General features: G+C 47.5%; 1 protein-coding gene across 1 annotated transcript in view; it reads right to left on the reverse strand.

Annotated features, from left to right (window-relative positions):
• The window catches only part of adck1 (aarF domain containing kinase 1), a 69540-nt gene that overhangs the window by 38012 nt on the left and 3951 nt on the right, over nucleotides 1-27577 (reverse strand). The window contains exon 4 of the mRNA XM_067243460.1: nucleotides 10223-10426. Coding sequence (XP_067099561.1) covers nucleotides 10223-10426 — 204 coding nt within the window. The remainder of the gene's footprint in view (nucleotides 1-10222; nucleotides 10427-27577) is intronic.

The raw sequence follows: 27577 nt of genomic DNA on the forward strand, positions 1-27577 counted from the left end.
TGTCTTTTTGTCAAATAAGTCAAGGTTTGTATTTCAACAATTGCATGCAATATCATGCATTGTTTTAATTCATCCACCTCATATTTTATGCTATATGTGAAATATGATTGTTCGGGGGATGATAACTTGATAGACGTGTTTCTACAACTAAATTAGAAGCAAATCAGCAAGTACATGACGTTCATCACCGTTTAGGGTTACAGAAACTGTTATTTCTATTCTTACCCCCAACCTCTTCCTGGGCTCTCTCTCAATTTACATCACACTCCATCCCTCTCTCACCCCCTTGCCGTCGCACCATCTCTCTCAACTGCCACTCATCTGTTTAATTTAAAAATTCATCAATTTGTTCGTCTGCATTTCTCAATCTGTGAGTTCTGTAAGCAATCACAGTGTTTTCTGTTTGTACGTTTCGACATGCATTCATTTTGACAGCTCAAATGTTTTGGCCCAATCTAAGAATGGCTTCTCGTCTGAGAGCCAGGTCATCGGTTGGGGCTCTTTCTGGCCTGATCCGTGTGCACTGAGGTGAGCAAAGTGTTGTGGAGAGGCAGTCAAACGAAAAGGTGACTGTGAGAAACGAGGGGAGAAAAAACAATGATTTCATCCTTTGCCGTCGGGATAAGACCAAAAACACAAAGCAAATACGGACCCCACTCGCACACACCGACGACAAATGTGCACGCGTATGGATAAACACGGCGACGCGCAACGCCAGTGCGCTCGTTAAGAAGCCGTCTCGTTTCAGCGGCACGCCCACTTAAGGCACTTAAGTTGTCGCTCAGTCGGTTTTTGGGCATGGCTGACAAAGATAATCACTAGCTTTCCCGGCTAACACAAAGCTACATGTGAGGGAAGGAAGTTGTGTTTGGGAAATACCACCGAGCCGCTTGGGCTTTGCTGACACCCTAATGGCTGTGGTGAGGTGCCATGTCGCTGCTGCGAAAGGTGTAATTAAAGGAGTTATTTGCCTCCTCTCTTAACTATCTCTCGCTAAACACAAACCTGTCCCTATATGATATACAGTTAGTATACTGTATATGTAATTATTATTATTTGACCTTAGAGACAGTATGCCAGAATGAGATAAGATGGCGTTGGTGTGTTTTGTGTCTGTGTGCTATGTCCCTGTGCTGTACATACCCACCAGAGAAAAGCAGTTTTCCATCACAAAGGTGTTACACACAGATGCACTTCTGTGCCTACATCTCCCACTCCCCTCCCTGCCTCCTTCTTTCTATCTATACTCTCTCGCTGGTTGAAGATGTTAATCACACGTTCCGAGGCTGTAAAACAGAGGATGAGAGCAAACTCTATGAATATGAAAGCAGGCCCAGCTGGGTCTCTCATAATCACAGGCAAAGAGAGAGAGAGGGGGAGAGAGAGAGAGAGAGACGGGGAAAACAAGAAAGAGAGGAGGATCGAATGCAAGAGAGAGTCAGATTAGCACTGTAAAGATTTAACGATCCCTGCGCCATATTAAATAAATCTGCTGTGGTTAAAACACTATCTTTGTGAGGCCCTGGTTCGTGGAAGAGTATACTAAGGTATACCTAGCCTATCTTTTTAATTGTCATTTTCTGGCATTGACAGAAACTCTGAACAAACCTTGAAAAGATAACAGATATACCGCATAACCATTTAATGGACAGACCCCTCATATAAAGAAAGGACAATGCTTGTGCATGCTATGACCCTCTTAGTCACCGACCAACTTTCAAAGACAAAAGTGTGTAGCCTTTGGATCCAACTCCATCACCAGTTCCTATTGAGGCGTTCAGGCCCGTAGGATGGTGGGATGACAGAGAGGAATGGGCAAAGGGAGAGAGGGAGGCTTTAGCGCCAAGCTACCACATACATCATGATCAGGGAGGGCCTGTCAAAGACCTACTGGAACCACTATTGATGGCTAGCTTGAACCTAGCTTCCCTCCACTCTACAAAGCAGGCAGTCTCCAACCGAAGAACGTAGTAGCCTTTTAACGGCTACCTTTAGCCTAGCGTCTCTAGCCTTGCAAACTGGCAGGCTGGAAGGAGGAACTCGTATCAATGTGTACCTTAAGTAGACACCTTTAAATGCTAAGCTAGTCTTCTAGAACTTGGAAGTCGACATTGATAGTTAGTAACACTAACATCATATGTGACACGACCACAACATCACAGCCCACAGCTTGCGCTAGGTTGACAGGTGTAGAGCTACCGAAATGGGCGGCCTATCGAAAACTGTGACCAGGGGTCGCTGTTCTAATGGCTTGCCATACTGTTCAGCAACCTAACCCTTACCCTAACATGGGCAAGCCATTAGAACAGCGCTCTCAGGTCACAGTTTTTCAATAGGCTGGTAGGCTACAACACCGGCCAACCAACATCGATCTGAAGCTTTGGAGCTGCTAGTCGCAGCTAATAAACTAAGACATACATGAATGGAGCCACTATGGAAAACTAACATAGGTAATGCTTTTAGTCACTGAGGAAATATGTCTGCCTGCACGCTGAAAGCTTTCCCTTGCAGTGTTGCCAACTTTGCAATTTGGTTGGACATCTCCTGGGACATCTGCGGATGGCTCAATTGGTGCTGACTTGTTCATTTATTTGATGAACCACACCCATTTAGATATTGACCCCTTAATTGGTAAATATCTCAAAAACTAAATAGTATATCAACAGGTTCTATACAAGTTTTGATAAGGTTGCTCCAATAATAATGCAGCCCCCCCCCCCCCCCCCCCCCCCAAAAAAAAAAGAAATTACATAAAATAAAATAAAATACAATTTACCCTTCAGGGCTTGAAACCCTAATAAATTCAGAACCAATACTTTCATGGTGCTTGTGACATTGCTTGGTTAGAATTCAGAGGACCTCTTTTGAAACTCTGTCTTAACAGTAACCGTTCACTTATTCCATTTTTCCTCCATTTCCTTCATTTTATTCTTTCCTTGCTTTGCAGTCCATTAGTTCATCTCCACAGTAGGCCCCACAGAGTGTCTGCTATCCCAGGGCTTGAATGTACGTGACAATCAGGCTGGCAATGTGGAGGCTGTGAGCAGACGTGGGCATGGGGAAGATGGAGAGATAGCATTCTGCCTCTGGGAGGATGGAGAATTAGAGGGGAGAGCAAGGGAGAGAGAGAGAGTGAGAGACAGGGAGAGAGAGGGGAGAGAGGAAGAGAGACAGGGAAAGATAGAGAGAGAGAGACAGAGAGAGAGATAGAGGGGAAGGAAGTGTGAGAGAAGAGAAAAAGTGAGAAAGAGAGGATGAGACAAAGATAGAGAAAGAGCATGTGAGAGAGAAGAAAATAATAAAGAGGGAAAGAAAGGGACGAAGAGAGGCGCTACGAGAGCGATTGTACGATGTGCATTTATGGTAATATCTTAATCTCTTCTCCATGGAGTGGAGGAGACCCGGGAGGCACTCTCTCTCTCTCCCTCTCCTGCTCGCCCCTCTCCCGCTGGTCCCTCTCCCTCTCCTGCTCGCCCCTCTCCCTCTCCTGCTCGTCCCTCTCCCGCTCGTCCCTCTCCCTCTCCTGCTCGTCCCTCTCCTGCTCGCCCCTCTCCCTCTCCTGCTCGTCCCTCTCCCGCCTCGTCCCTCTCCCGCTCGTCCCTCTCCCGCTCGTCCCTCTCCCGCTCGTCCCTCTCCCTCTCTTGCTCGTCACTCTCCCGCTCGCCCCTCTCCCCTCTCCCGCTCGCCCCTCTCCCTCTCCCCGCTCGTCCCTCTCCCGCTCGTCCCTCCTCCCTCTCTGCTCGTCCCTCTCCTGCTCGCCCCTCTCCCTCTCCTGCTCGTCCCTCTCCCGCTCGTCCCTCTCCCGCTCGTCCCCTCTCCCGCTCGTCCCTCTCCCGCTCGTCCCTCTCCCTCTCTTGCTCGTCACTCTCCCGCTCGCCCCCCCCTCTCCCCCCCCCTCCCTCTCCCGCTCGCCCCCTCTCCCTCTCCCGCTCGTCCCTCTCCCGCTCGCCCCTCTCCCTCTCGCTCCTCTCCTCTCCCCGCTCCCGCTCGCTCCTCTCCCTCTCCCTCTCGCCCCTCTCCCGCTCGCCCCTCTCCCTCTCCCGCTCCCGCTCGCTCCTCCTCCCTCTCCCGCTCGCCCCCTCTCCCTCTCCCGCTCGCCCCTCTCCCTCTCCTGCTCTTTCCCTCTCCCGATAGCCCCTCTCCCTCTCCCGCTCGCCCCTCTCCCTCGCCCCTCTCCCTCTCCTGCTCGTCCCTCTCCCGATAGCCCTCTCCCGCTCGCCCCTCTCCCTCTCCCGCTCGCCCCTCTCCCCCGGCTTTGAGATGCTCTAACCACACGTGTCGAGGCAGTCATCTTCTCAGAGCTTATTCTGCCACTTGCTAACACACTCATATACCGACCCTGTTACCAGTGCATTCTGCATCTTTCTTTGTAATATTCGGAAATCCTTAAGCTGCCATCATGTCACATTAGAGATTCAAAAGCATTTGGGAGCCTATTGAAGCAGACAACCCGTGTGTAGATGTCATTGGCTGGATTCACATTTCTTCCATGTTTGAATACAGACCCTCCCTCGATCTATCCCCACATAAGGAAAGGCCTTGTCAAGTTGAACTCTAATCATTTACATCCAGGTCAAAACAAATGTGGAATGTTGTTTTAACTACAGTTGTTTGACAGAAATGTATGTGATACAAATATGTATACATTTTCATGAATGTTCCCTTATGTTCAGAATCAATGCCCCACTGGGGTCGGAACGAGGCTGATGAGGACAGTGTGTTGGAGAGGAGGGGGTCCAGGTTTGAACATTGACGAAACCACGTGATCATGATCATGTCATGTCTGTGTCATGACATGATCATGGCGAGCCTCACGAGAACACGCCTGGTTGTGCGAGCATTATTGTAGCCACACGTGTAATGGTTTAAGACACCTGCTTACATTCCGTGTGTGAAATTTCACTTCAGCGGAGGAAGCTGAGTGGGTGTAATGTGCAATCACAGGTTGGGGAAATCACTTTACTTGTATGTTTCGGGTTAAGGTATCCTCAAGCTAGCCGGTCAGCACGTGTATGGTAATTTGGCGTGCATCAAGATGCAAATGTATGCATGCGGGCTGCAGCCCTTGTGGGCGGCACCTGCGGGGAGACTCCGACTTAGCTCAAGATGAGTTATGACACAAACAAAACCGGTCCCCATGGAAACCCATTCAGGAGGAGGGGTGACGGTGTTGGCATCGGAATGGCAAAGTGGCCAGCATGGCTGTTGGCGACAAAAATAGAACTGGCTGATAGATGAAAAGAGCATCGCTGCTTCTCAGATTGTTTGCCTTGTGGCTACAGCTCGGTTCTCACCGCTCATGACAAAAGCACACAGAACGGAGTACAGCTTCGTATTTAGAAGTAAAGAGGAAAAAGTGCATGAAAAGAAAGAAAAAAAGAAAAAAAAATTGTCAGAAACTGAATTATTCACCAGATATTCACAAGCCGACATTACAGCCACAACAAACCACGTTTGCCCGCCAAATAATGTCCAATTGACCAAGACAGGCGACAGTTAGCCTAGCTATAGCTGTCCCGAAATACCAAAAGACTTACAGCAGGAGGTTGTTGTTTTGGCTCGTCCTTGGCTTGGATGCGATATCATTTGGAACATATTTTAGCTGGTAAAAAAGCATATTGCAGGGCCTTGCTTTTCAGCACTTTCGGCTGGAAAGTCAAACTGACAGCTTGCAGTGCCAAAGCTAAGGCACACACTCCAGATTCGCACAGTGGGACTGCATATGTCACCACAAATGATGCACACACACACACACACACACAAATGCAAACGGAAATAGCAAACATAGGAAACTCCGTTCTCTTGGAGGGCATATCTGCCTCGCTCATCAGCACTGCTTCTTCTCAAGCTGTGCTTACAAAATAAAAAGCTGTGGATCTTCAATTGAGAGGGATAGGCTTGCAAAGTACATACTCATGCAGTGCAGAGGGATCAATAAGCCATCTTGAGTTTTCAATTTGAATCGCAATACATGTAACAACGGCATGCTGTACATACTTGATCCAACCAGGACTACAGGGACAGTCCGAAGAGCTGGATGAACTGAAAAGATCTGAGTGGGACCTCTAGGCTTGAGTGTGCAGCAAAACAATCCAGCTCATGTTTGCCCTGGATCGAAAAGTTCCACCTCGGTTCCTCTCAGTTCTGGCCAGGTTAACCGTGTGCCATTTGGATCCAAAACGAACAAATAGAATGCAGAATATGATCATTTTCAACATTACCTTCAGATGAAATTGTGTGTGTGTGGGGGGGGGGGGGGGGGGGGGGAATGATGCTGATTCGCTGTGACAATTTGTCAATCCATGTGTTAAACATAGCATACTGCCTCCTCCTGGAGGGGTTGGCGGGGCTCAAAGGGGGCGGGGTTGGGCGGGACAGATAGTAACACAGAGAGCCTGGCAGCGAGTAAGAGGATGATGAGTCATGGTGAGGAAGAAGCCATACAGAGAGGCAGGAAGACCGGGGCAAGCCTGCTCTCTCCGCAGGGGGGCGGGGAGGGCAAACCGTGTGTGTGTGTCGTGGTTATATGTGTTAGGGCTGAACGACTAAGTCGGTATGGCTGAAGGGGTTAGGGCTTGGTGGGTGTGTGTGTGTCTGAAAAGGGCCCAGTTTCCTATTGAAGACACTCCGAGCTATCAAATGCTGTCGAACCAGCTGATGACTATGGCCGATTTGATGAATCCCCTTCTCATCAGACGCACCTTGTTGACGAGTAAACCACGTGCCCGTTTCCGTCTTTCGGCTGTGTGTTTACTTTTGTGCATGTGTTTCTTCCCGGGAGCTAAGTAGTACAGTGGCTGTCGAAAAACGGACAAGCTGGGAAAAAACCCCACTTCCTCTGGAGAGCACACGCGGAGTCGCGCGTCACCGGGTCCCCGCCCACACAGAGGGAGAGCAAGAAGAGGGAATGTGGACGCTCCCTTCAGCTGCACCATGTACAGGAGACTGAGGCGAGGGCGGGCAGGGGGGAGGAAGGGCGTCGGTGAGAAAACGGATGAATGTGCTGCCGACTTCGCCACATTCAACGCGTTGCTTTTGTCCAGCCGGCGGATGATCAGAAACACGTCCAAACGTGTGCTCAGCTCACAAACACACACGCACCGTTAGGGAAAGGATGCAAGTATCCCTGCTCAGCTGGGGGCATGTTCCTTCTCTTTTCCATCTCCCTTAACTCCCCATCGGGCATTCATTGACCTGATCATTCCCTCTTCGAACCCAGTAAGTCCGGTGTTACAACACAACACCCTCCGCCGCTCTACAAACACATGCTCGACCCGCCCGTCCACCCTACTACTCCCCGCCCAAACGCATTCCCAAATCTCCCAAACCCAAGTATCCTCTCTTTCAACATGGCCGCGCAGGAGCCGATCTCTGTTCTCTCTTAACCCTTTCTCGACCTCCTCCCCTCTCCTTTCCTCCTGACCATCACTCTTTCTTATGTTATTGCTGTGAAAAGGCTAGAATCACTGGCCTGACGTCTACGGACTCCTCTGCCGTCTGTCGTTGACAGTGTGTGTGTGTGTGTGTGTGCGTACCGTTTGTCTTTGACTGAACGAACACACGCACGCACGCAGAGGGAGCTGTCGACCAAGCATCTCTCCATTTCACCTCATTCGATATGTTTACAGGCCTCATAAGAAAAAGTATTTTTATTGAAGCACTGTCTCCCTCTCTCAAGGACACGGCAAATGGGAGCAACAAAGGGAAGAGGGCTATAATATGGCTTTTAACACAGAGCAGCAGTGCAGGAGTGATAAAGAGACAGAGTATGGCCTGGCCTGGCAAGTGCCCGACAACTGTCTACACGAAGCTCAAACCAGGGCTGTTTGAATTGGCATGCAGGGACAAAACATGACTCATCCTCCATCGTGCAACTCTTCAAATACCTTCGACGGTGTTACGTTCGGTTTACCTCTTCTAAACAAGACACATTCGAGAGGGCCATATGGTGCTTCTTTATCGAGGGAAGCATATGCTATTCCCCCATACAGAGTATTCAGAAAGTCAAACATGCTCTTGGAAGGGAGGGGGATGGGATCCGCCGATGTCAAACATTGTCATTGTCATTTTTTCTCTCCTCAGTGGTGCGGATTACGTGAGAAAGCCTGGTACATCATAACTTAAGCATTGAATGCCTCTCAAAAAGAAATCCAAAACAAAACTGATTACTAATGTGGGCCTGGGAAAGTGAGACAAAGTAATATCAGTTCCAGCAGGCTTCACCGCTAAATAAGCGTGTTGCAGGAAAAGCGAAATCTCGAGATTTATAAATAAAAGTTGTTACTCCACAACTGCGATGAAAGAATTTTGAACAAGGGAGTGAAAGACAATAAAAACCTTGCGGGAATATTTATCATGTAAAACTTGTATTATGTACTAGGTAAAAAAGAACCTAAATCCTAATACGGAATGGTGTCATCTTGCTTTTAATTTACCTACGGAACCGCTGGCTGACATTTATTGACAACAAAACACTAGGTAGACACTGCTCATAACTCAGGGGAAACAGACATTTCAAGGCTCGCTGTTGAAGTGAGTCTTATCCGTGTGTTTATGGACAAACTACAAACGTTTCCGGACGGATTCTGTCACTCTTTGATCACTCCAAATCCCAACGTTTATGCACTACTGTTCCAACGCCCCAGATCTGTAAGCATGCACATCGAACACAAAAACGGGTCTGTTTAGGTATTCAATACAGGCACCTCTGCCTGCACACAAATCTTGCTTTTCTCAGACATCACGTCTTGCATTTTTATCTGGAGCTGGCCCATGTAGCAAAAGGTCCATGTCTTGAATTAGTTTCTGTAGGTGTGGAGGGACTGTCTCGCTACCTCACTGCACGTCCCTGATATCAATACTTCCTTATCTAAATAGAGCCAGAGGACCCTGCTGGAGGATCTAGGCCTGCTTAGGCTTCTGCATCGCTGTTCTACTCAGACACACACAGCCCTGAAGTGTGTGTGTGTGTGTGTGTGTGTGTGTGTGTGTGTGTGTGTGTGTGTGTGTGTGTGTGTGTGCGTGTGTGTGTGTGTGTGTGCGTGCTTGTGTCTGTGTGTGAGTGAAAGAGAGAGTGAGAGAGTGAAACCATGAGATAAAAAGGAAACAAATGATAAAGAAAATGATAGAGATATGATAGAGTGAGTGAGTGAATGAGTCAGTGAGTGAGTGAATGAGTCAGTGAGTGAGTGAATGAGTCAGCGAGTGAGTGAATGAGTCAGTGAGTTAGTGAGTGAGAAGGAAGAGGAGTAATAGTGTTCCTGAGATTCTGGGAGCAGACTAGGAGATAATTCTTCTGCGGCACTAAAGCCAACTAACCGTGACAGTGCCATCACCAGCTCCACTACACACACACACACTTTACAAACTAAACACACTATACAAACTACACACCGTCTCCACTTCACACACACACAAACTTCACAAAGTATACACTGTCTCCACTTCACACACAACCCCCCCACCCACACACACACACACACAAGCACACACTTCCAAAACTACACAGACCATACAAACTTTGCGACCTACACACCAACACACCCATGGTGTAATAGACGACCAGACAAAGGTGTACCAAAATAACAGAACAATTACCCCGGTCTCTGTCTGAGTCTAAAAGCCTGTCATAACAGCTTGGCTTTTAGCACAATCACAGAGGCAGGGAACTCTTAGAGTACTGTCGGAGTGTTCAGAGGAAAGGACCAATCCTGCATGAAGCTGAAGGGGGCTGCACAGGAGGAACCAGACAGGGACCTTCCCTTGTTCATTTCCCCCCCTTTTCCGCCGGCCTCATTATGGGCTTTCCCCTAAGATGAGGTCAGTATCACAGGCGCACACCTCCTTGAGCCATCAACAGCTCGTCACACAATATACAGTACACACCTGACACACACCAAACACACCCGCCGACACACACACACACGCCAGTGTTTCTCCTAGGTTTACAGTTTTGGGGGGGGGGGGGGGTTGGGGGGGTGGAATGACATGTAGTCATGTAAATAAGATAAATAACATAAGGCCATTTAGGTTGTTTAATAAAAGAGCAAGCTATAGACTTTTTTTATAAGAAAAGGTAACCTTAAATGACTTATTTTATATATTTATTTTATATAATGGTAGGGGAAACACTGCACACACACCACCAACACTCACTAGGGCTTCAGGATTCCGGATGAATCCCGACCTGACACCCCCTTGATGCACTCCCTGAACCCCTCACCTCCTTGCCCAGGTCTTCCCGGAGCACTTGCCGGATCTCCTCCAGGGAGCTCTGGGGGGCGCGGCTGTGCAGCACGCGCAGCGTGGACGTGTACTCCTCCGGCAGCAGGTAGTCCAGGGCGCCCAGGTGCTGGCCCACCTTGATGAAGGTGCCCCGGTTGGCGCAGCACAGGTCCCGCAGGCGCTCCGCCGACCTGCGGTGAAGCTGGAGCAGGGAGAGGTGCCAGACGAGAGAGAGAGAGACAAAGAGAGAGAGAGACAGAGAGAGAGAGAGACACAGAGAGAGAGAGAGAGAGAGAGAGAGCGAGAGCGAGAGCGAGAGCGAGAGCGAGAGCGAGAGCGAGAGAGAGAGAGAGAGAGAGAGAGAGAGAGAGAGAGAGAGAGAGAGAGAGAGAAAGAACGAAGCGAGAACGAGATAAAGAGACAGAAAGGAGGGGAGAGGGAAAGAGAGTGAATATTGACAGACGCTGTTGTAGCTATACGTTCGTGTATAGTTTAGTTCGGTATAGTAATACTAATATGTAGCCCACAGACAAGGACAATGATGGACAAACAGACATGAAAACACAGCATCTCAAGCACATTGTTGTATCTTGAGGGACATTAACAATAATGGTGTGTGTGTGAGTGTGTATGTGTGTGTTTATGTCATTGTAGCGACTGGCCCCTTTAAGCCAGCTGGTGGAGTTGATAATGCTTATAGAGTACCTCTCTCATGGGACCAGCTCAAATAAAAGGGCGTGAAATGAGCTCCCCTTAACCTCTGTAACCCCACTGCCAAATACACACACACACACACACACACACAAAAATACACAAACACACACAAACAGACCCACACGCAGCCCATAATATCCATGACTCCAAGTACACATAATATGTACAGTAGCTGCACAGCTGTTAGCAAGCACCATTGGCTAAAGCGGAATATGTGTGCGAGTGTGTGCGTCTTTGGGTGTGTATGCTTGTGTGTGTGTGTGTGTGTGCGTGTCCCCGCAGGCATTCACTGGACCAGAGCCCTTCTAGGCACGCACAAACACACACACGCACACCAATCGGATGTGGCAGCTTAGGGATATTTGTACAGGCCTTAAGAAGTTATTTTCTGTGGATCCCACACAAGCCCTCTACACCCCCGAACACTAAACACACTCGTGTGGCTGAACAGACACGAGGAGGAGAAGTGGGGAAGAAGGAAAGTGGGGAGGAGGAGACACGTGGGCGGAGAGTGGAGGACGAGGGAAGACAACTGAGTATCGGGAAGACTCAACGTGAGGGAGGTGGAAAAGCTGAGAATTATTTGTATGTATTTTTTATGTTGCAGTTCCACTGGGGAATGAACCATTGAGAATAAGGGGGTGGGGGGGTGGGGGCTCTTAAGCGGTGTGAAAGGAACACAGCTCCGGGATAGGCTCTCATCTGAACACACTGCAGCGAATCAAGAGCCTTTGGGAAAGCGTATTTGCATAAACTGTCCCTGGTTGTGACGTTGTGTCACACACACAGAAGAAACCTTCCACAGCAAACACAAGACCAAGCAGAGAGGAAGTACCTAGACAATAGGACTTGATCGGACATGTTTTAGTGTTGATATATGGTTGTGTTAGTTAGTTAGTTAGTGCGGCTGGATTACTGATTTAGGAAAAGCAAAACCTGGGTCTACTTCTGTGCATAAAGTTGGTGGACTTAAATAAGCTACATTTAAGAAATCCTTAAATATACTTCATAATATATTTTGGCAAACACCAAAGAGTAAAAAATACATCAATAACCTATGTTGATGTCAAGAAAAAAACTGTTACATGCTGCATTGAAGACCTAGGTAGTCAGGTGGCTGAGCGGTGAGGGAATCGGGCTAGTAATCCGAAGGTTGCCAGTTCGATTCCCGGTCATGCCAACTGACGTTGTGTCCTTGGGCAAGGCACTTCACCCTACTTGCCTCGGGGGAATGTCCCTGTACTTACTGTAAGTCGCTCTGGATAAGAGCGTCTGCTAAATGACTAAATGTAAATGTAAGACCTCTGGAAGATTGAGCCCCTGCTTAGTTGTTAGTCTGTTAGGACATAAGCCCGCCCTCATGTCAAGTGACGGCTGAATCAACCTGTGCGTGTCGTCAGTGGCCCCCAGGGGGTAAAAAGACCAATCGATGAGCTTCTAATCCAGTCCTAATAAGGTAAACAGGAGAGATTGCAAATGAATGAGCTTTGGCGATCGATAAAACCAAGGTATTAAAGGGAGAAAGAGAGAAAGGGACAGGGAATGGTTGACAGTGATTGAAAGGACAAAATCCGTTTTGGAGTGTACAGGTTTGGGCGCTCATAATGGTGGACGTCTACACGGAGTGATATAATACAAAGAGTTGGTGGGAGGGAAAATTGGATTCAGAGGAAAAATGCTTCTCAGAACACGTTTCAAAATGGCCAAACGTACACAGAACATGTTCAACATTTCCAAAGACAATATCCCAGCTTCCAGTTCCTCGACTTGTGGGGCTTAAAGAAAGACTGGGTAAAATCCCCCCCAAATCAGGATGCTAAACGGCTGCCTATGGGATCTGCTCCCAGAATCATTATTGGAGGCTATAACAACAACAACAACAAAAACTGGATAACAACCTTTCGCTGCCACTACGTTGGCTGATCTGACTACAAATCCAAATGATGAAGTATGTCGCCTAAATTCCGTTCATGTTCACCGTTTCCAACCCTCTTTGTTTTCCTCTGTTTATTGAGGCAGCGGGCCAGAAGGAAAACCTAAGGGAAGGAACACCTGGAAACCTAATCCTAGTAATCCGAAGGTTGCCAGTTCGATTCCCGGTCATGCCAACTGACGTTGTGTCCTTGGGCAAGGCACTTCACCCTACTTGCCTCAGGGGAATGTCCCTGTACTTACTGTAAGTCGCCCTGGATAAGAGCGTCTGCTAAATGACTAAATGTAAATGTAAACCGACATCACCAAGTCATGAGATCTATGACGATTTTTGCCGATAGTGCGCTCTATGAAATGATTTTGTGTAAGGCCTCTGGTGGAGGTGTAGGTCACCATTAGTGGAGCTCCACCACAGGGCCTACATGAAACGTTTAGCCCAATTCTCCTAAGAACAAGTAGCCTAGATCAAACGGGAAGTGCTCTCGCCGGGCTCAAAGCTCGAGTTCTGCATCTGGACATTGAGGGCTCGAAGGAGGTGCAAATCTGGACCTGTCATGAAAGACGTTTACCTGTTATGAAAACAGCCCGTGGATTCTTCGTGTCACGAAATCACATGCAACACAAAACAACACACCTCACCACACGTAACCATCATCATTTAATGTTTAATTTACAGCTCTAAATTGCTGAACTTGACTCTATAACTAATTCTCTTACAGGCAGTTCGACAGTGCTTGAAAGTCTCAGCGCATCTCTCTTGCATTCATTAGCAAACCAAACCTTGCTCATGTCCTTTCGGCAATGTGGTGGTTGCAATTCAGCACCAGTGTGTTTGTGTGTGCGTACGAGTGTCTGAGTGTGTGTGTGTGTACGGACAGATGCAAGCCTTGATCAGATTAAGAGGATAAGGAGAGGTCAGAGGCGTCATCCAAAGGACAGCGCTAACAGCAGGCTTCAAGGGTTTAATTGGCTTAACAGGCGCAAAACAAACACAAAATCATGCACACGCACGTAAACATCGCGAGTGCATGCCCATTTTTGGACATAAAGTGTATCAGACACATCCAAAGCTAAGTACTGTTGCGCACACACAATCACATCGTTTTCCTCAATTGTGAACAAGTTTGAGTGAGCTGCATCAGTATGAATTGCAAATAAACCTTACTCTTGGATCAAGACAAAACATACATTAGCAGAGAACCAACATGGACAATAGCAATTATAAAACTGATTGGCTACGGCTGTGGTCACAGGAAAGGGTGTCAAAGCCTTGTGCAGGACCACATTTCCCTGTGAAGGAAGTCCATTTATTGGAGCGTGTGGCCATTTTAGGTTCGACTCTCTTCCCTGCTGATGTTGTGTTCAGTAAGTAGGCTTCCTGATGTGTTTTTTGGGTTTGTTAGCCTAGCTACAAAATGATTCAATGCTCTGTTCTGGAAGGTTTTAGGAATATGTGGGAGACAAACAGAGGGTAGCCGAGTCTATGCAGGTGCAGCACCTGACTACCTGTCCACTCGGATTTGTTCAGCGCGAGTTCTTCGCCGAGTGTGTGTGTGTCTGTGTGAGTATACCTCACTCTGTCCAGGTTTATTTGTCTCTAGGGGCCACCTGCTATAGTTGTGTCTCTCTCTCTCCTTCCCCCTTCCCTCCCCCTATCAAGCATTGTGAACGGAGGGCTGTAATTAAAGCGTTGGCTATGGGGCTGATTCGCCGTGGCGCCGGTCGATCGCCCAGCCGCAGCCTTCAGATGCTATTAAGCCCAGATGGTAAATTGTTTTCCAGGAATTCCTCAGTCCCTTTGTGCTCTTTCGGTGCATGCATGGGAGTAGATGGGGATTTTGATTGGTATGACATTACAAGCAGAAATTTCATGGGATGGCAAAATCAATTGGGAGTTATTAAGCGCTAACATTTGCACCGCAAGGCTATATTATGAGGCTTGATGATGTGTAGGTATAGGATGTGGACTGGCTCTCGTGCACGCACACACAACCATACCCCCACTATGAAGACACCCGTCTTGATTACCACTCAAACACACACGCACACACAATCCCGACAACATCCTCTCTGGAACACACGAGCTGGGAGGGTGGGTCTCACCCCACCATTCAGGAGAGAGCAAACTAAGGGCTGGGCTGGAGACTGTGGTGGTAATTGATTCCGGCTTCCACGCCAGCTAAATGACTGGGATTAGTGGAGTATGAACAAGCCCTATTTATTATTGGGATGCTCGTGATTAGCTCGTTATTCAGCTCACAGGAGCTCATCTAGCGCCTTGTCACTAGGGGTGTGCGTGTGTGTGGGTGTGTGCACGCGTTTACATTAGTGTGAGTGTGGACTTGTGCGTTAGCGTACCTGGATGTGTTTATCTGTGTGCACATCTGTGCGTGTTCATCTGTTTGTGCGTGTGTGGTAGAGAACAAAAGACTGTGTGGCGCTTGCGAAAGAAAAGAGAAGACTCTGAAGTTTTGACAAATTAAATAAATGTAATTCATTTTTTCCAACCCCCAAAAAAAGAAGGTTTATTTGTGAATACGTAGCCAAATGTCAAATGTGAAAAACAAGGTGATTGGGGGTGGGGAACAGTAGTGATTTTGCTGCAAGCTACAGCTAATTTCATGCTCTGCATTTTATTGTCACGCGTCAGTACCTCCAGCCCTTACACCACATGCGCACTGGGAAAGGCTGTTGGGTGCTACCAGCTACAGTTATAACACTGTAACACTGAAACACACACACACACACCCGTCCAATGTGACTATACGGTGAGACTAAAGCCTGGTTTATACTTCTGCGGGTCTGCGCTCTTAATGTCATGTGCGGGAGTGCAGAGACGTGCTCGGCATTTAAAGTTGTGCGGCATTGTTGTGTAGATAGCCATTGCATTTTTGGGAGGCACTAGGTGGCGCAATCGCGCAAATGGTCGTGTGTTCGCTAGTAGCGCAGGATAACCTCACAGAAGAAGTTACTGTGTTTTGGTAAACAAAACCATATTTTTTGCATCTTCCCCGTTATAGCTAGGTATCTGACTACTATCTATAGCTAGCTCCCTAGCTATATGAGGAAAGACACAAATAAACGTTCTGGTATGACGCGTTGGAGAGAACCAGTGAAATTGTATGAGGGGAAGATGGCCATAAGATGTGCCGGCCTTGCTGTTCCGGCTTTGCTGTTCCGGCCTTGCTGTGCCGGCCTTGCTGTGCCGGCCTTGCTGTGCCGGCCTTGCTGTGCCGGCCTTGCTGTGCCGGCCTTGCTGTGCCGGCCTTGCTGTGCGGGCCTTGCTGTGCGGGCCTTGCTGTGCGGGTCTTGCTGTGCGGGCCTTGCTGTGCCGGCCTTGCTGTGCCGGCCTTGCTGTGCGGGCCTTGCTGTGCGGGCCTTGCTGTGCGGGCCTTGCTGTGCGGGCCTTGCTGTGCCGGCCTTGCTGTGCCGGCCTTGCTGTGCGGGCCTTGCTGTGCCGGCCTTGCTGTGCGGGCCTTGCTGTGCCGGCCTTGCTGTGCGGGCCTTGCTGTGCCGGCCTTGCTGTGCGGGCCTTGCTGTGCCGGCCTTGCTGTGCGGGCCTTGCTGTGCCGGCCTTGCTGTGCCGGCCTTGCTGTGCCGGCCTTGCTGTGCGGGCCTTGCTGTGCGGGCCTTGCTGTGCGGGTCTTGCTGTGCGGGCCTTGCTGTGCCGGCCTTGCTGTGCGGGCCTTGCTGTGCGGGCCTTGCTGTGCGGGCCTTGCTGTGCCGGCCTTGCTGTGCGGGCCTTGCTGTGCGAGCCTTGCTGTGCAGCTTTTGCGGACCCTACGCAGACGCGTTTGACATTGAAGCATAAACCAGGCTTTAGAAAGCATAGTTGGAAATCAAGGGAGATTAGGTCATTTAACTATAAAGGCAAATATTTGTGTGTCTTGATTATCTCAGAAACAGGACACTTTACTAGGTAAGTGTATTACTCAGGACATAAATACCACCAACTAAATTAGCCATCAACGAGCACTGCACCTGCATTCACTAGAGAGCGCAAGAGAATGACTGAAGGGTTTAGGTATCCATTTGTCTCTCTTCTTGTGTCGCAGGTGGCTCTTAAATCCTCTCAAGGGGCCTTGGTACTAAAACCTTCACTGTGATTGTGAATGATGTTAATATGGCAGGAACGCAATCATCATCAACATTTAGGACATTTCACCATGTCATTCAACCATCTATCACCATTGTCCTCTTCCCGCGTATAGGAGGCAGTGGAGAAGTAGAAATATACAAGCATATTCAGTCCTGAAGTCAATCTATACTTGTCCTCCTTGATAAAGCATTATTGTGTCCTATAAACCCATGTTTCCTTAAATCTAGTCTTTCAAGTTACTGGCTTTCCTACTGTAGGTTCTTCCTATGGAGCAAGACGTAGAGCAAGACATTTTCAGATTGGTATACAGATGAAGAAAGCTTAAAAACAAACTCTCGGTCAAGTAAGTCTGTCTTAGTTATATTACAATTGGGAACGTGTATGTTTGTGCATCCGTCTCTAAATGTGTGTGTGTGTGTGTGTGTGTATCAGTCGAATGCCAGGTCTGCACACATCCCCCAGAGATATGGTCGCAAACGTCCGCTGGGTAAACGGAGACAACAAGGCTCATTATGCAAATAAGGCTCACCCCGAGGGGAAGAGACAGTCCCTGCCAAGCCCTCCTCTCTCACTCAATGTGGCGCGCCGGCCTAAAGCACAAATACATTCCGTAGACACACGGAGACCATCTACCCACCCCTCTCTGAAAAACCCTCCTCACGGATCGAACACACAATGGTTCCAGAGGGTAGAAAAGGGATGGGTCAAATCAGCCACGTCCTTTTGTTTGACGGAGTAATTAAAACGTTCCAATTGCAATGTGTTATCAAACAGATGTCACAGCCATCTCGGACCTCAAGGGCTGGGCCAATGGAGCAAGGATGAGCATTATGCAGTCTCGCTCGAGGAACGAACACTCCTCCTTTGAATGCCAAGATGGGAACAAATGGCAGTCTGACGCTAAGTAAAAGGATATGATTTAAGATGCACTGGGGTTTCTCCGTTTTCCTTTATTTATTTTTTTCCTCTTGACTGGCCTAGTTCTATTTGAAAAGTGTTTACAAATGTAAATTGGTGTGATTCCGCAACCCTCAGAATTTGCCAAAAATGCCAGCGGCTCGTTTAGTCACAAACGTTTGGAATATTCATCTAGCAAACCTTTACGTTTTGTACGAAAATATGCCAGAGAAACAGGGGAATTATTCTCCCTTTTAACACCTCTCGATCCACTCCACACATGTTTGTACACTATAAGTACATTTACATTTAGTCATTTAGCAGACGCTCTTATCCAGAGCCACTTACAGTACAGGGACATTCCCCCCAAGGCAAGTAGGGTGAAGTGCCTTTCCCAAGGACACAACGTCATTTTGCACAGCCGGGAATCGAACTGGTTACCTTCTGATTAATAGCCCGATTCCCTAACCGCTCAGCCATCTAACCCCCTGTACAAACTCCAAGTACAAACATACTGACATATTTTAAAGTTGACTTTAAGTACAGTGAAATGTACAGATCAATGTAAAGAAAGTTTATTAAGCTTTCATTTAATCCATTCAAATGAGATTTAAGTAAATTGTTTATCCCCTCCCAGACGACTTCTGGGAGGGGTTACACCCACGGTCATCCCCTCCACAGACACACAACCCCTCCGAGTTTCATGCATGGCTAGTCCCCGTCTGAGCCTTTTGATGCGTGATGTGTGTGTGTCATAAAAACTCAGTGATGAGTACATAGACGCATGCGACTCTCTCAGAAACTAATTTGACCATACATGTGAAAGCCTTGTTCCTCTGGTAACACAAACATGATTTTCACTGATCTTTTTATGTGAAGAACACAGTAAAAGTTCCTTGAAACCACCAGCCCTCAAATAATTTCCCAGAAAACATAACAGCTTATTAAGGACCTGGAGTTCTCCCAAGAGCAGTTAATCCTCCACCAATGACAATCAAAGACGTTTTATTAGGCAATTTGTGATAATGGACATTTAAAGCAGTTGGCCACGAGTGCTGGTGACTCTGAACATTGGCTTTATTTTGGATATAACCGAAGTACTATCCACTTTGAGTGCTAAGAGCATTTAAATTAGCTTGTCAAAAGCCTATTAATTGCATTTAGCTTGGTAATAAAATCAATTAGATATTGATTATGAAGTGAATGACGTCACCAAAATTGTTTGAAATGAGCAATGTTCCTTTTAGCAGGAGCAGGAACATCCATATCTTGGGCCAAGAACACCGAGCGTGTGGACTGGCAATGCCTGGGAAGGTCTGTGAGACTAGGAAACGAAAAGAAATGACCGAAAATATAGAGTGATATTGCATGTCGCAGGAATCCAGGTTGCCGGCGTACATCTGAACAGGCCAGGAGGGCGTGGGGGCAGGATGTCAACATTCCCCCCCGCTGTCGCTTCCTCCACCCCCAGCCTGTATTTCTTGTTTCAGACGCACGGTCGAGAGTGGGCCAAGGTGGAAAGTTGTGTACAGCCTTGCTCCTCGTCCGGCTTGCACGTGTCCTTTTGAACAGTGTGAGCTGTAACAGCGTCAGCCACGGACGCTTGTCATCGCTAAGCAACCCTTCCTGTCCCTGCCACAGTCCTCTCTCTTCCATTGCAAGCCGTAGGTCTGTCAGAGGACAGTGGTCAGTGCTGCCATCTAGTGACAAAGGGTTTCAAGTGGCGTAACGTCATACCCAGTGGGAGATACAGTGTTTTTCAATAAAGCAGGAGTATCACATGGGTGTCTCGGTTAAGAGAATTGAACTGCTTCAAACTCAAAAAATCAGAGGGAAAAGGCATTGCCTTGACATATTGTAATATTATCTTAGGTTCACTCCCATAACGAACTGATGAACGTCAAAACTACTTCTTCAGCCACCAAGCCGCCGCACATTTACGTGCACACACGCACACACACATTCTAGAGACTGCCATTGCAGGGTAAATGACAATTACATTTCCCCTCTAAGGCAGCTCCCCCATCTAATGTTTCTCATTAATAACTGCAGAGAAGAAGCCAATAGGGCAAATAAAAGACTCTCCAACGTGGTGGGTGAAGTCAATCAATTAGGAATGCAGTCACCCAATCTTCCACCTCCCCAGAACGCAAAGTCAATGGGTTCACTTTTATTTAACTAGCCAAGAGGGAGAACCTTGTTCATGCAGCATAACGCACATTTGAGCATGTGTACATGGCTGACAGAAATGTTGGCAAAAGTAATACGACTCCCAAAGTGTGCACTTGATGTCACCTTGAGAAAGTGGGTCATTTGATGTCACCTTGAGAAGGTGGGTCATTTGATGGCGCGCCATGTTTTGCTGGTCACTTAGGGCATATCCACATTGGAGACTGACAACCTCAATATTCGGTGGGTTTACGCCATATTTGCAGTAGTTAAAATGTTATGGTTTGTATGGGCTTCTTCAAATTTAGTATCACATTGAATCTACAGGTGCAAGCATGTATATGGCCATTGGAGAAGTCAATAAAACAACAACTTCAATAAGTACTCGTTACAGAATCTAAAAACCGTGGCAAAATGCTGTGTACTAATTTGTCCGTGGAGGAACCAACTCAATAGGCAATGTGGTTCCCTTTGATTCTTTTCAGCGTGAGAAACTGGTGTCGAGCCCCAACGAGTCCTTATATTAACATAGCCTCCTGAGAGAGATACATACATTCAGTATACATGAGTACCTTCTCAATAGAGGGGGGGGGGAAAGATCATCTGCATAAACATGTTTTTTGTTTTTTCCTCTCTCACACAAGCTATATCTTTCTGGGGACATGTTTGTTTTAATAGGGGTAAACTTTTCATCAGTGTAAGAGGTTATGGGAAATATCTCTCATCTCTGCCCCCTGAGGGGGGTGTTGCGAGTGAATTTGCATGATACATGGTGCAGATGTGCAGAGTGAATCGGCTCTTTTTTAAATGAAAGAAGCCACCTTCAAAATGGCCGCCTCAAAATCAACCCCGCTTATGCTGCTGCTTTTTCTTGTGCAGCTGACAGAACACAGGAATCAGCCCTGTTTGTCCTCGCTCTCCATGACTTCGTTTCATCGTTGTGCCCCTCCCTTGCTCGCTCGTGAAGCCTTCAGAAAAAAATATTATGAATTTTGTGAGGACAAGCATAACAATGCAACATCTGTGTGACTTCTGGCAGACTCGTCTTTTCTGGTGCTCAGTGTGCAGCTCTCTTCGAGGTCATCAAAAGCTGCCTCGCTTCCATAGGCTGGGATGAGAACACACTTTCTCCGATAACAGTTTAAACTGCAAGCACTGGGGTTGGAATATAGTTCAAGTGATCAGAATAACGTTCTGTGCGAGTGACCTACTGTGCATGTCCAGAAGGTTCTCCTGGCATCTGCCACTCCCAGGTTTGTCCATCAGGTGGCCAGATCGGGGAGCGTGATTGGCCCCTCCAGAGACACGTTTCCCCAGCTGCCCAGTGGCGGCATGCTTTACAACCCCTCCAGCTGACGCTTGGCCCTGCGCATGTGGATGCGAGGCTTGCGTCCAGCTGCTCGGCCATGGAGACCCGGTTTGCGAAGCTCCCAGCGCGCGGTTCTGGTGCTGATCGTGCTTCTGGACGGCAGTTTTGGAAACTCTGGGAGGATGATAGGCAATTTGTATGTGCTCCACGCTTCAACACTCAGCAGGTCCCTCTCTGGGAGTTTGCACGGGCGACCACCGGGTGGGTTGGGCTGGGGTCGCTCCAAGACGCTTCCGCTCCCCAATGGCAGCACTCGTCGTAGGGAAGAAATCTCACCAAGTGTCTGGTGGCCAAGTTGACATCTTACGCCATTACAATGCCACTTTTAAAGTCCCTGAGCTCATCAGTACAACCATTATTTGTCTACGGATTGTATGCACCTGCCGAGAAATGGGTGTACCTGAAACACCTCAATCATTTGTTGGGGGGGGGGGGGTCCACATACTTTTGTCCGTACAGTGTTCCCTGAAAGCACCTCGAGTTTAACTTTTGACCTCCACACACTTTATATACACACCGTGTTCACGGCAACCAAAAACAAACAAAATAACCTTCAAGTAACAATTGCGCCCATGTACACACCGCCTCCAGTTTTCTTGGGTGCTGGCTACAGTGGGGGTCATGCATTATTCATTACGGCTAAGTAAGCTACATTTAATTTCCCAATCAACGGTTGGCGTCGGCCCTTTAATGAGATGCTAATAGCTGAAGAGTCTGAATTCCCTGAGCCAGGGGCCCTTGGAGAGGGGGGAAGGGTGGGCGGGGGGGGTTAGAATTGCATAATCAGCACCCTTCTACTCCTAGATAAGAACACTGGCCTGTATCTGCATCAGGCAGCTCTCAGTTTTGTTGTGCTCGCTTCCTTCTTTACTTTCTTTGGGGGGGATGCTGGTGTTGTTGATGTATGGGCTATTCTCTCCCTGTGTCTTCTTAACAGCAAAGTCAGCAGGGGGTCTGAGAACAAGCCAAGCAAGTGTCGGGAAGAAAGTAAGAGTGTGTGTACACGTGTGAATGTGTGTGTGTGTGCGTGTACTTTTGCCTTAAAGCTTTGGTTTAAAGCTGCATTCTCTGTGGCATAACGGTTTCTCGCTCACAAATCCAAATGCTTGTCAGAAAGACCAAGGATTCGATCAAATTCCTTGGACATAAATAACGTCTTCATAATGCAAACAGACTAAGACTCGGTTTACCACGTATTTGCAACAGTTTGGTCACAGGGAGGTCGATTACTGAGTGTGTGCACAAGAATACAGACATCGTCCCAGAACCTACGACTGCTACAGCCACAGGTCAGGATATCATGAGCTGCAATGGTAATGTAAACAATCATCAGATTAGAGTGGCAGTCTAGGAAGGTGAAGATGTCTCCAGGTGCGTGTCGCCATGGCATCTCCCTCGTGTATACAAAACAATCCTGCCACCTGCCCACCCACACACACACGCACACACGCATGCATGCACACACACACACACACCCATACACACACGCACACACGCATGCATGCACACACACACACACACACACCCACACACACACACCCATACACACACACCCATACACACACGCACACACGCATGCATGCACACACACACACCCATACACACACGCACACACGCATGCATGCACACACACACACACACCCATACACACACACCCATACACACACGCACACACACCCATACACATGCATGCACACACACACAGCTTGCTGGCACATTTACCAGCATCAACAGTAGCCTGTGACCTGTCGGATTCATTTTAAATGCTGGGTTGATTAGGCTTTGTGGAATATAAATGCGTATCAAATAAATAGCAGCCTAGGCCTAAATAACATTGTAAAAAATGACCCAGCTCCTAAATCCCTGACTCCCACTCCTACGTGTACAGCACACACACAGCAAATACACACCTCAACATCAACTTGGCTAGACAACCAATCAAAACAGAAAGAGAAGCACTCCCAGGGAGTCGTCCTATCATGGACTATGATCCCGCCAGCTTCAAAAAAACAAAAAAACAAAAACAAAACAGAAAGCATTTAACAAATTTCTGCACTGAACAATGCCTTTGCTAGTGCTAGCACTTTTCGACAGTATAGATTAATTACCTTAGATTGACCTTATCTGAATATGGCGTTGTTTGCGCTCGAGCGTACACACATCCGAGCACAAACACACACTCACATCATAATTGGATATGAGCCCCATGGGAAGGCCACCCTCTAGCCTGTACAGTGTTTAGATGCACAGTCATGTGATTGATATCACCATTGATCTGCCTAGGGGCTGTTACAGGTATACATGGCCCCCTTCATGTCTCTACCTTCGGTGTGTTCCAGAAGGTAAAGACTCACATAGACCACAGACTATAGAGAGGGGGGTGGTTACATGCATCTCAGCACTCTGGGAACACACGCACGCACACACGCACAGACGAAGGAGGGTGGTAGCTGGCAAACCTCACAGCTGGAGATGTGTCCGCCGTGGAAAATTGCCAGGTATGGTGAAAAATAGCCTGGGTGCAGAGAGATGGTATCAGTTCCGTGTGTGCGGAGAGAGGACTGCCACCGGGGGGGAGGCATTCCTGGATGTGGAAAAGAATTCATGTCTTCAATATGCCGTGATTGGTCGGGTTGGGTGGGGTGGGGGGGTAGGCAGGGGCAAGATAGGGAGGTAGAAAGAGGGAGCCAAATCATACGAGAGGGATGGAGAGAAGGAGGAAGAGGGGGAAAAAAAAGAGCTGAACTAGCCGTTGGCTTATGTGGAAGAAATGGGATTCCCTATGTGCTTCTGTTAATCACAGGTTTAGTCACAGTCACAGGTCTATGATGTTGTATCCGCCAGCCTATAATAACAAACACCTATTGGCTGTATGTTTTCTCTATCCATAAACACCGTCCTTCGCCCTTCAGACCCAAGAGAGACATGATTGAGACCTAAGCCTGGTGTTGTGTTGTCATTTATTGTCAGAGGGCTGCTTCTCTCCCAATCTGCAGATTAATAATACTTAAAAATCCAGGACTCAACCGAATGTAGTCACTCCGTTAGTGAAGAGGTGGATAAAACGCTTTCTTCATTAGTTTATTAGACAGTGTCAAGACGGACAAACAATGCCTCCCGATTCGTGTGTGTGTGTTTGTCTGCCTTCCTGCCAACGTGCATGTGTGACAAGCACAGAGAGGACCGTCATCTCAAACCGTTCCCGCCCACTACAGTCCGTTTCCATCCAGCCTCACCTACACTGATAAAAAACAAATCTGAAATCTCGGGGTGATAAATGGGAGGCTTCAGGACTGTGCCTCGCCCACTCACAGTGATCCCGAGTGCTCGAGGGACCTCCTGTCTGACCTTGGTCTCTGTTTAGGAGGACTGCTGGCATCAACTCCAGTGAATGACAAAGGTGAACATTTAGCGAGGGGAACATTTTATAGTAATGTCATAAAAGATGTCCCCATGACTCATCGGAGCCATGGGGAGTGAGCTAATGTCTCACCCTATATCAACCTTATGGAGTGGGCAGGACACTTGTGTCTGTGTCTGGCTACGGAGAGGTTGTGTGTTGCACTTAAATTGTTCGAGCAGCGATTCAAGAGCGATGAGCCAGTGTATGATTTCAGAACCATGGACAGCGCCTACTGTAATTGACTGTCGTTTCAAGCGAGTGTTGGTCTCTTTGGGGCTTCACTTAAGTCACGCAAACATCCAAGATTGTATTTGACAAGGTGGTCAAAACTGGTATGGTTGCACAATTTAACAATCGTTAATAATAAAAGTAATGTATCTAAATTGGATCATCCAAAACTTCCACTGTTGGGAATATACCTAACAAATGGAGTCATAGCTCATTTCTCCTGAAGGAGTCAAAGTGTTGGGGACACCAGATTCTACACGATACCCACGACGTGACGGAAATAATTTAGAAATCCTGGACAAAACACAACGGCTCTTCTCCTCACCCCCACATGTTCACCGAGGAGCTGGATGTCTCCAAACTAAAGGAATAACTTCCATGCCTTAAACACACAGTCACATGAAACACAACGACGAGCACACACACCAAGTCTAGACAAGGTGTGTGTGTGTGTGTGTGTGTGTGTGTAAGGTGGGGCTTACCACTAAAGGAGAGGTTAATAGCCAGTTGGGCTCCTGCTAGAACACAGTAACCCCTTTAGTGTGGGGTTATAAAGACTCAGGCCAGCAGTAGTCACGACACTACTCACACACACCTAAGAGGGATGTGCGTGCAGACTGGTATGGGGGGGTGTTATCTCACACTGAGGGCAAAGAAGCAAGGAGGAGAGACGGCTCAAAGCTGGTGTACACGGTACCACCTACCTAATGCTATTATAATAACTAATACACTAAAACCTATAGTAAATGTATTAGCGTTGGGCCAACAGACAACACTGAACTGAACAATTGTCAATCTATTATATACACTGTATATACATTCTTTGATATATCAGCAAGCATGACAGATCATTATTCTATTAACTCACAGAATGTTATTTTTAAATAAGTAAATTAAAATGATACAGTCCTGTTACATATAATTTCATACTCTATATGATTTATACACAGGTGGGAAAGCCCGGGGTCATTACCGCTACAACGCCAAGACATAAGTATTACTTCTCCAAAACATACACTCCATCAAATCATAGATTGGATTCAAGTCTTCTGGACACATGACTCGTTATTTACTCACCTGAACAATTGTTTAAAATACCATCTAATAATTTTTATTAATTTACTCAAATTCACAAATTGTTCACATTCTTTGCTTCTTCAGATACACAGTCAACATACGTTACCTGACTCAGGGATTTATTCACCTCACATCTTGTTTATTCAACTATAAAGGAATACATGCGCCCTGCATTTACTTTTTATTCAGTGTGGTGCAAGGTCATCTGTACGTCACAGATGACAGTTCTTTTCTTGAGAAATAATTTGCTCTCTTATCCCAACTGAGTACAGTTGAAGTACAGTATTTCGTCCTACCAAATCTCTGGATTATAAAAGTGTTTCATGTGCTGTCCTATATGGACCCCTGATATCCGTGTGTGTGTATATATATATATATATATATATGTCACTGTAATTATCTGGTGAAAATTTTGAAAAAGGGTCTTCAGCTCCGACCTCGCCCGACCCCCTATTGTCTTTCATCCTTGAAATGCTGACAACGCTGCTCCTTTCATCCCAGAGTGCCTTTTCCTGGAGGTGGCGAGGCAACCAAAACGTTTTTTCCTCGCTCGTGCCCGGTGCCTTCACACCCGGGGGCCGTTGTACGATCAATGGATGCCCCATCAGGAGCCATCAGGGCTGGGTTAAAGGCCGTCTTCGGTGAGGCTCAATGGATCCCCGGCTGTGCAGAGAAATAGTTTCCTTGATTTTTTTGTACACCACCCCCCCCCCCCCCCCACCCCACCCCACCCCCTCTTCGTTTTCAGTCTACATCAGCTGTTCTTTTGATTGCACCTCAGACTTTGTCCCTCCCCTTATCCTTCCATCTCTCCTTCTCTCCGTCTCCCCTCAATCTCCCATCTCTCCCTCCACTCCCCGGGAAGCTGTGAAGGACAGCCATTTAGACAACACACATACGCAAACCACCGGATAATGCTTCCTGAGCCGGGAGGAGGCCTGACCCGAGGGATGGTACAATGCAAAAGGTCACTTTCACAATGGCCGTCCTGCATTTAGGACAGCAGTTACGGTGTGGAATTGATTTCCTTAAAAGAGCCTCGTACACTGTTGTTTTGACTTGAGTGGGCAAGTTGGAATGATGGGACATGACATGACAGGATCACAACAAGCTGACCACTATCCTCAACATGGATAGTAGAAAATGACTATTGTAAATTGGCCTTCCCTACAAAGCTACATTTTGCTGTACCCGGGGAAAATACAAACCTGACCAAAGAGTGTATCAAATGACAACCAGTGCTGTCTGGAATGTACAAGGGGCCATTATGTGAAGACATCTCGTGGACACTCCTGCTGAACAGACAGACCCGTACTGGAAGGCTCGCCATATTCAGGGTCTAATGAGCACCTGGTAGAACTTAAGTCCTGTTCAAGGACAGCCTTTGATATCAGTAAATAACCCGGGATTATGAAGCGCCATTCAAAGTCTTACAGACGTTCTCCGTGAGCTCCACCGCTGATAT

The sequence above is a fragment of the Osmerus mordax genome, chromosome 9 (assembly GCF_038355195.1).
Source record: "Osmerus mordax isolate fOsmMor3 chromosome 9, fOsmMor3.pri, whole genome shotgun sequence".
NCBI classification, from domain to species: domain Eukaryota; kingdom Metazoa; phylum Chordata; class Actinopteri; order Osmeriformes; family Osmeridae; genus Osmerus; species Osmerus mordax.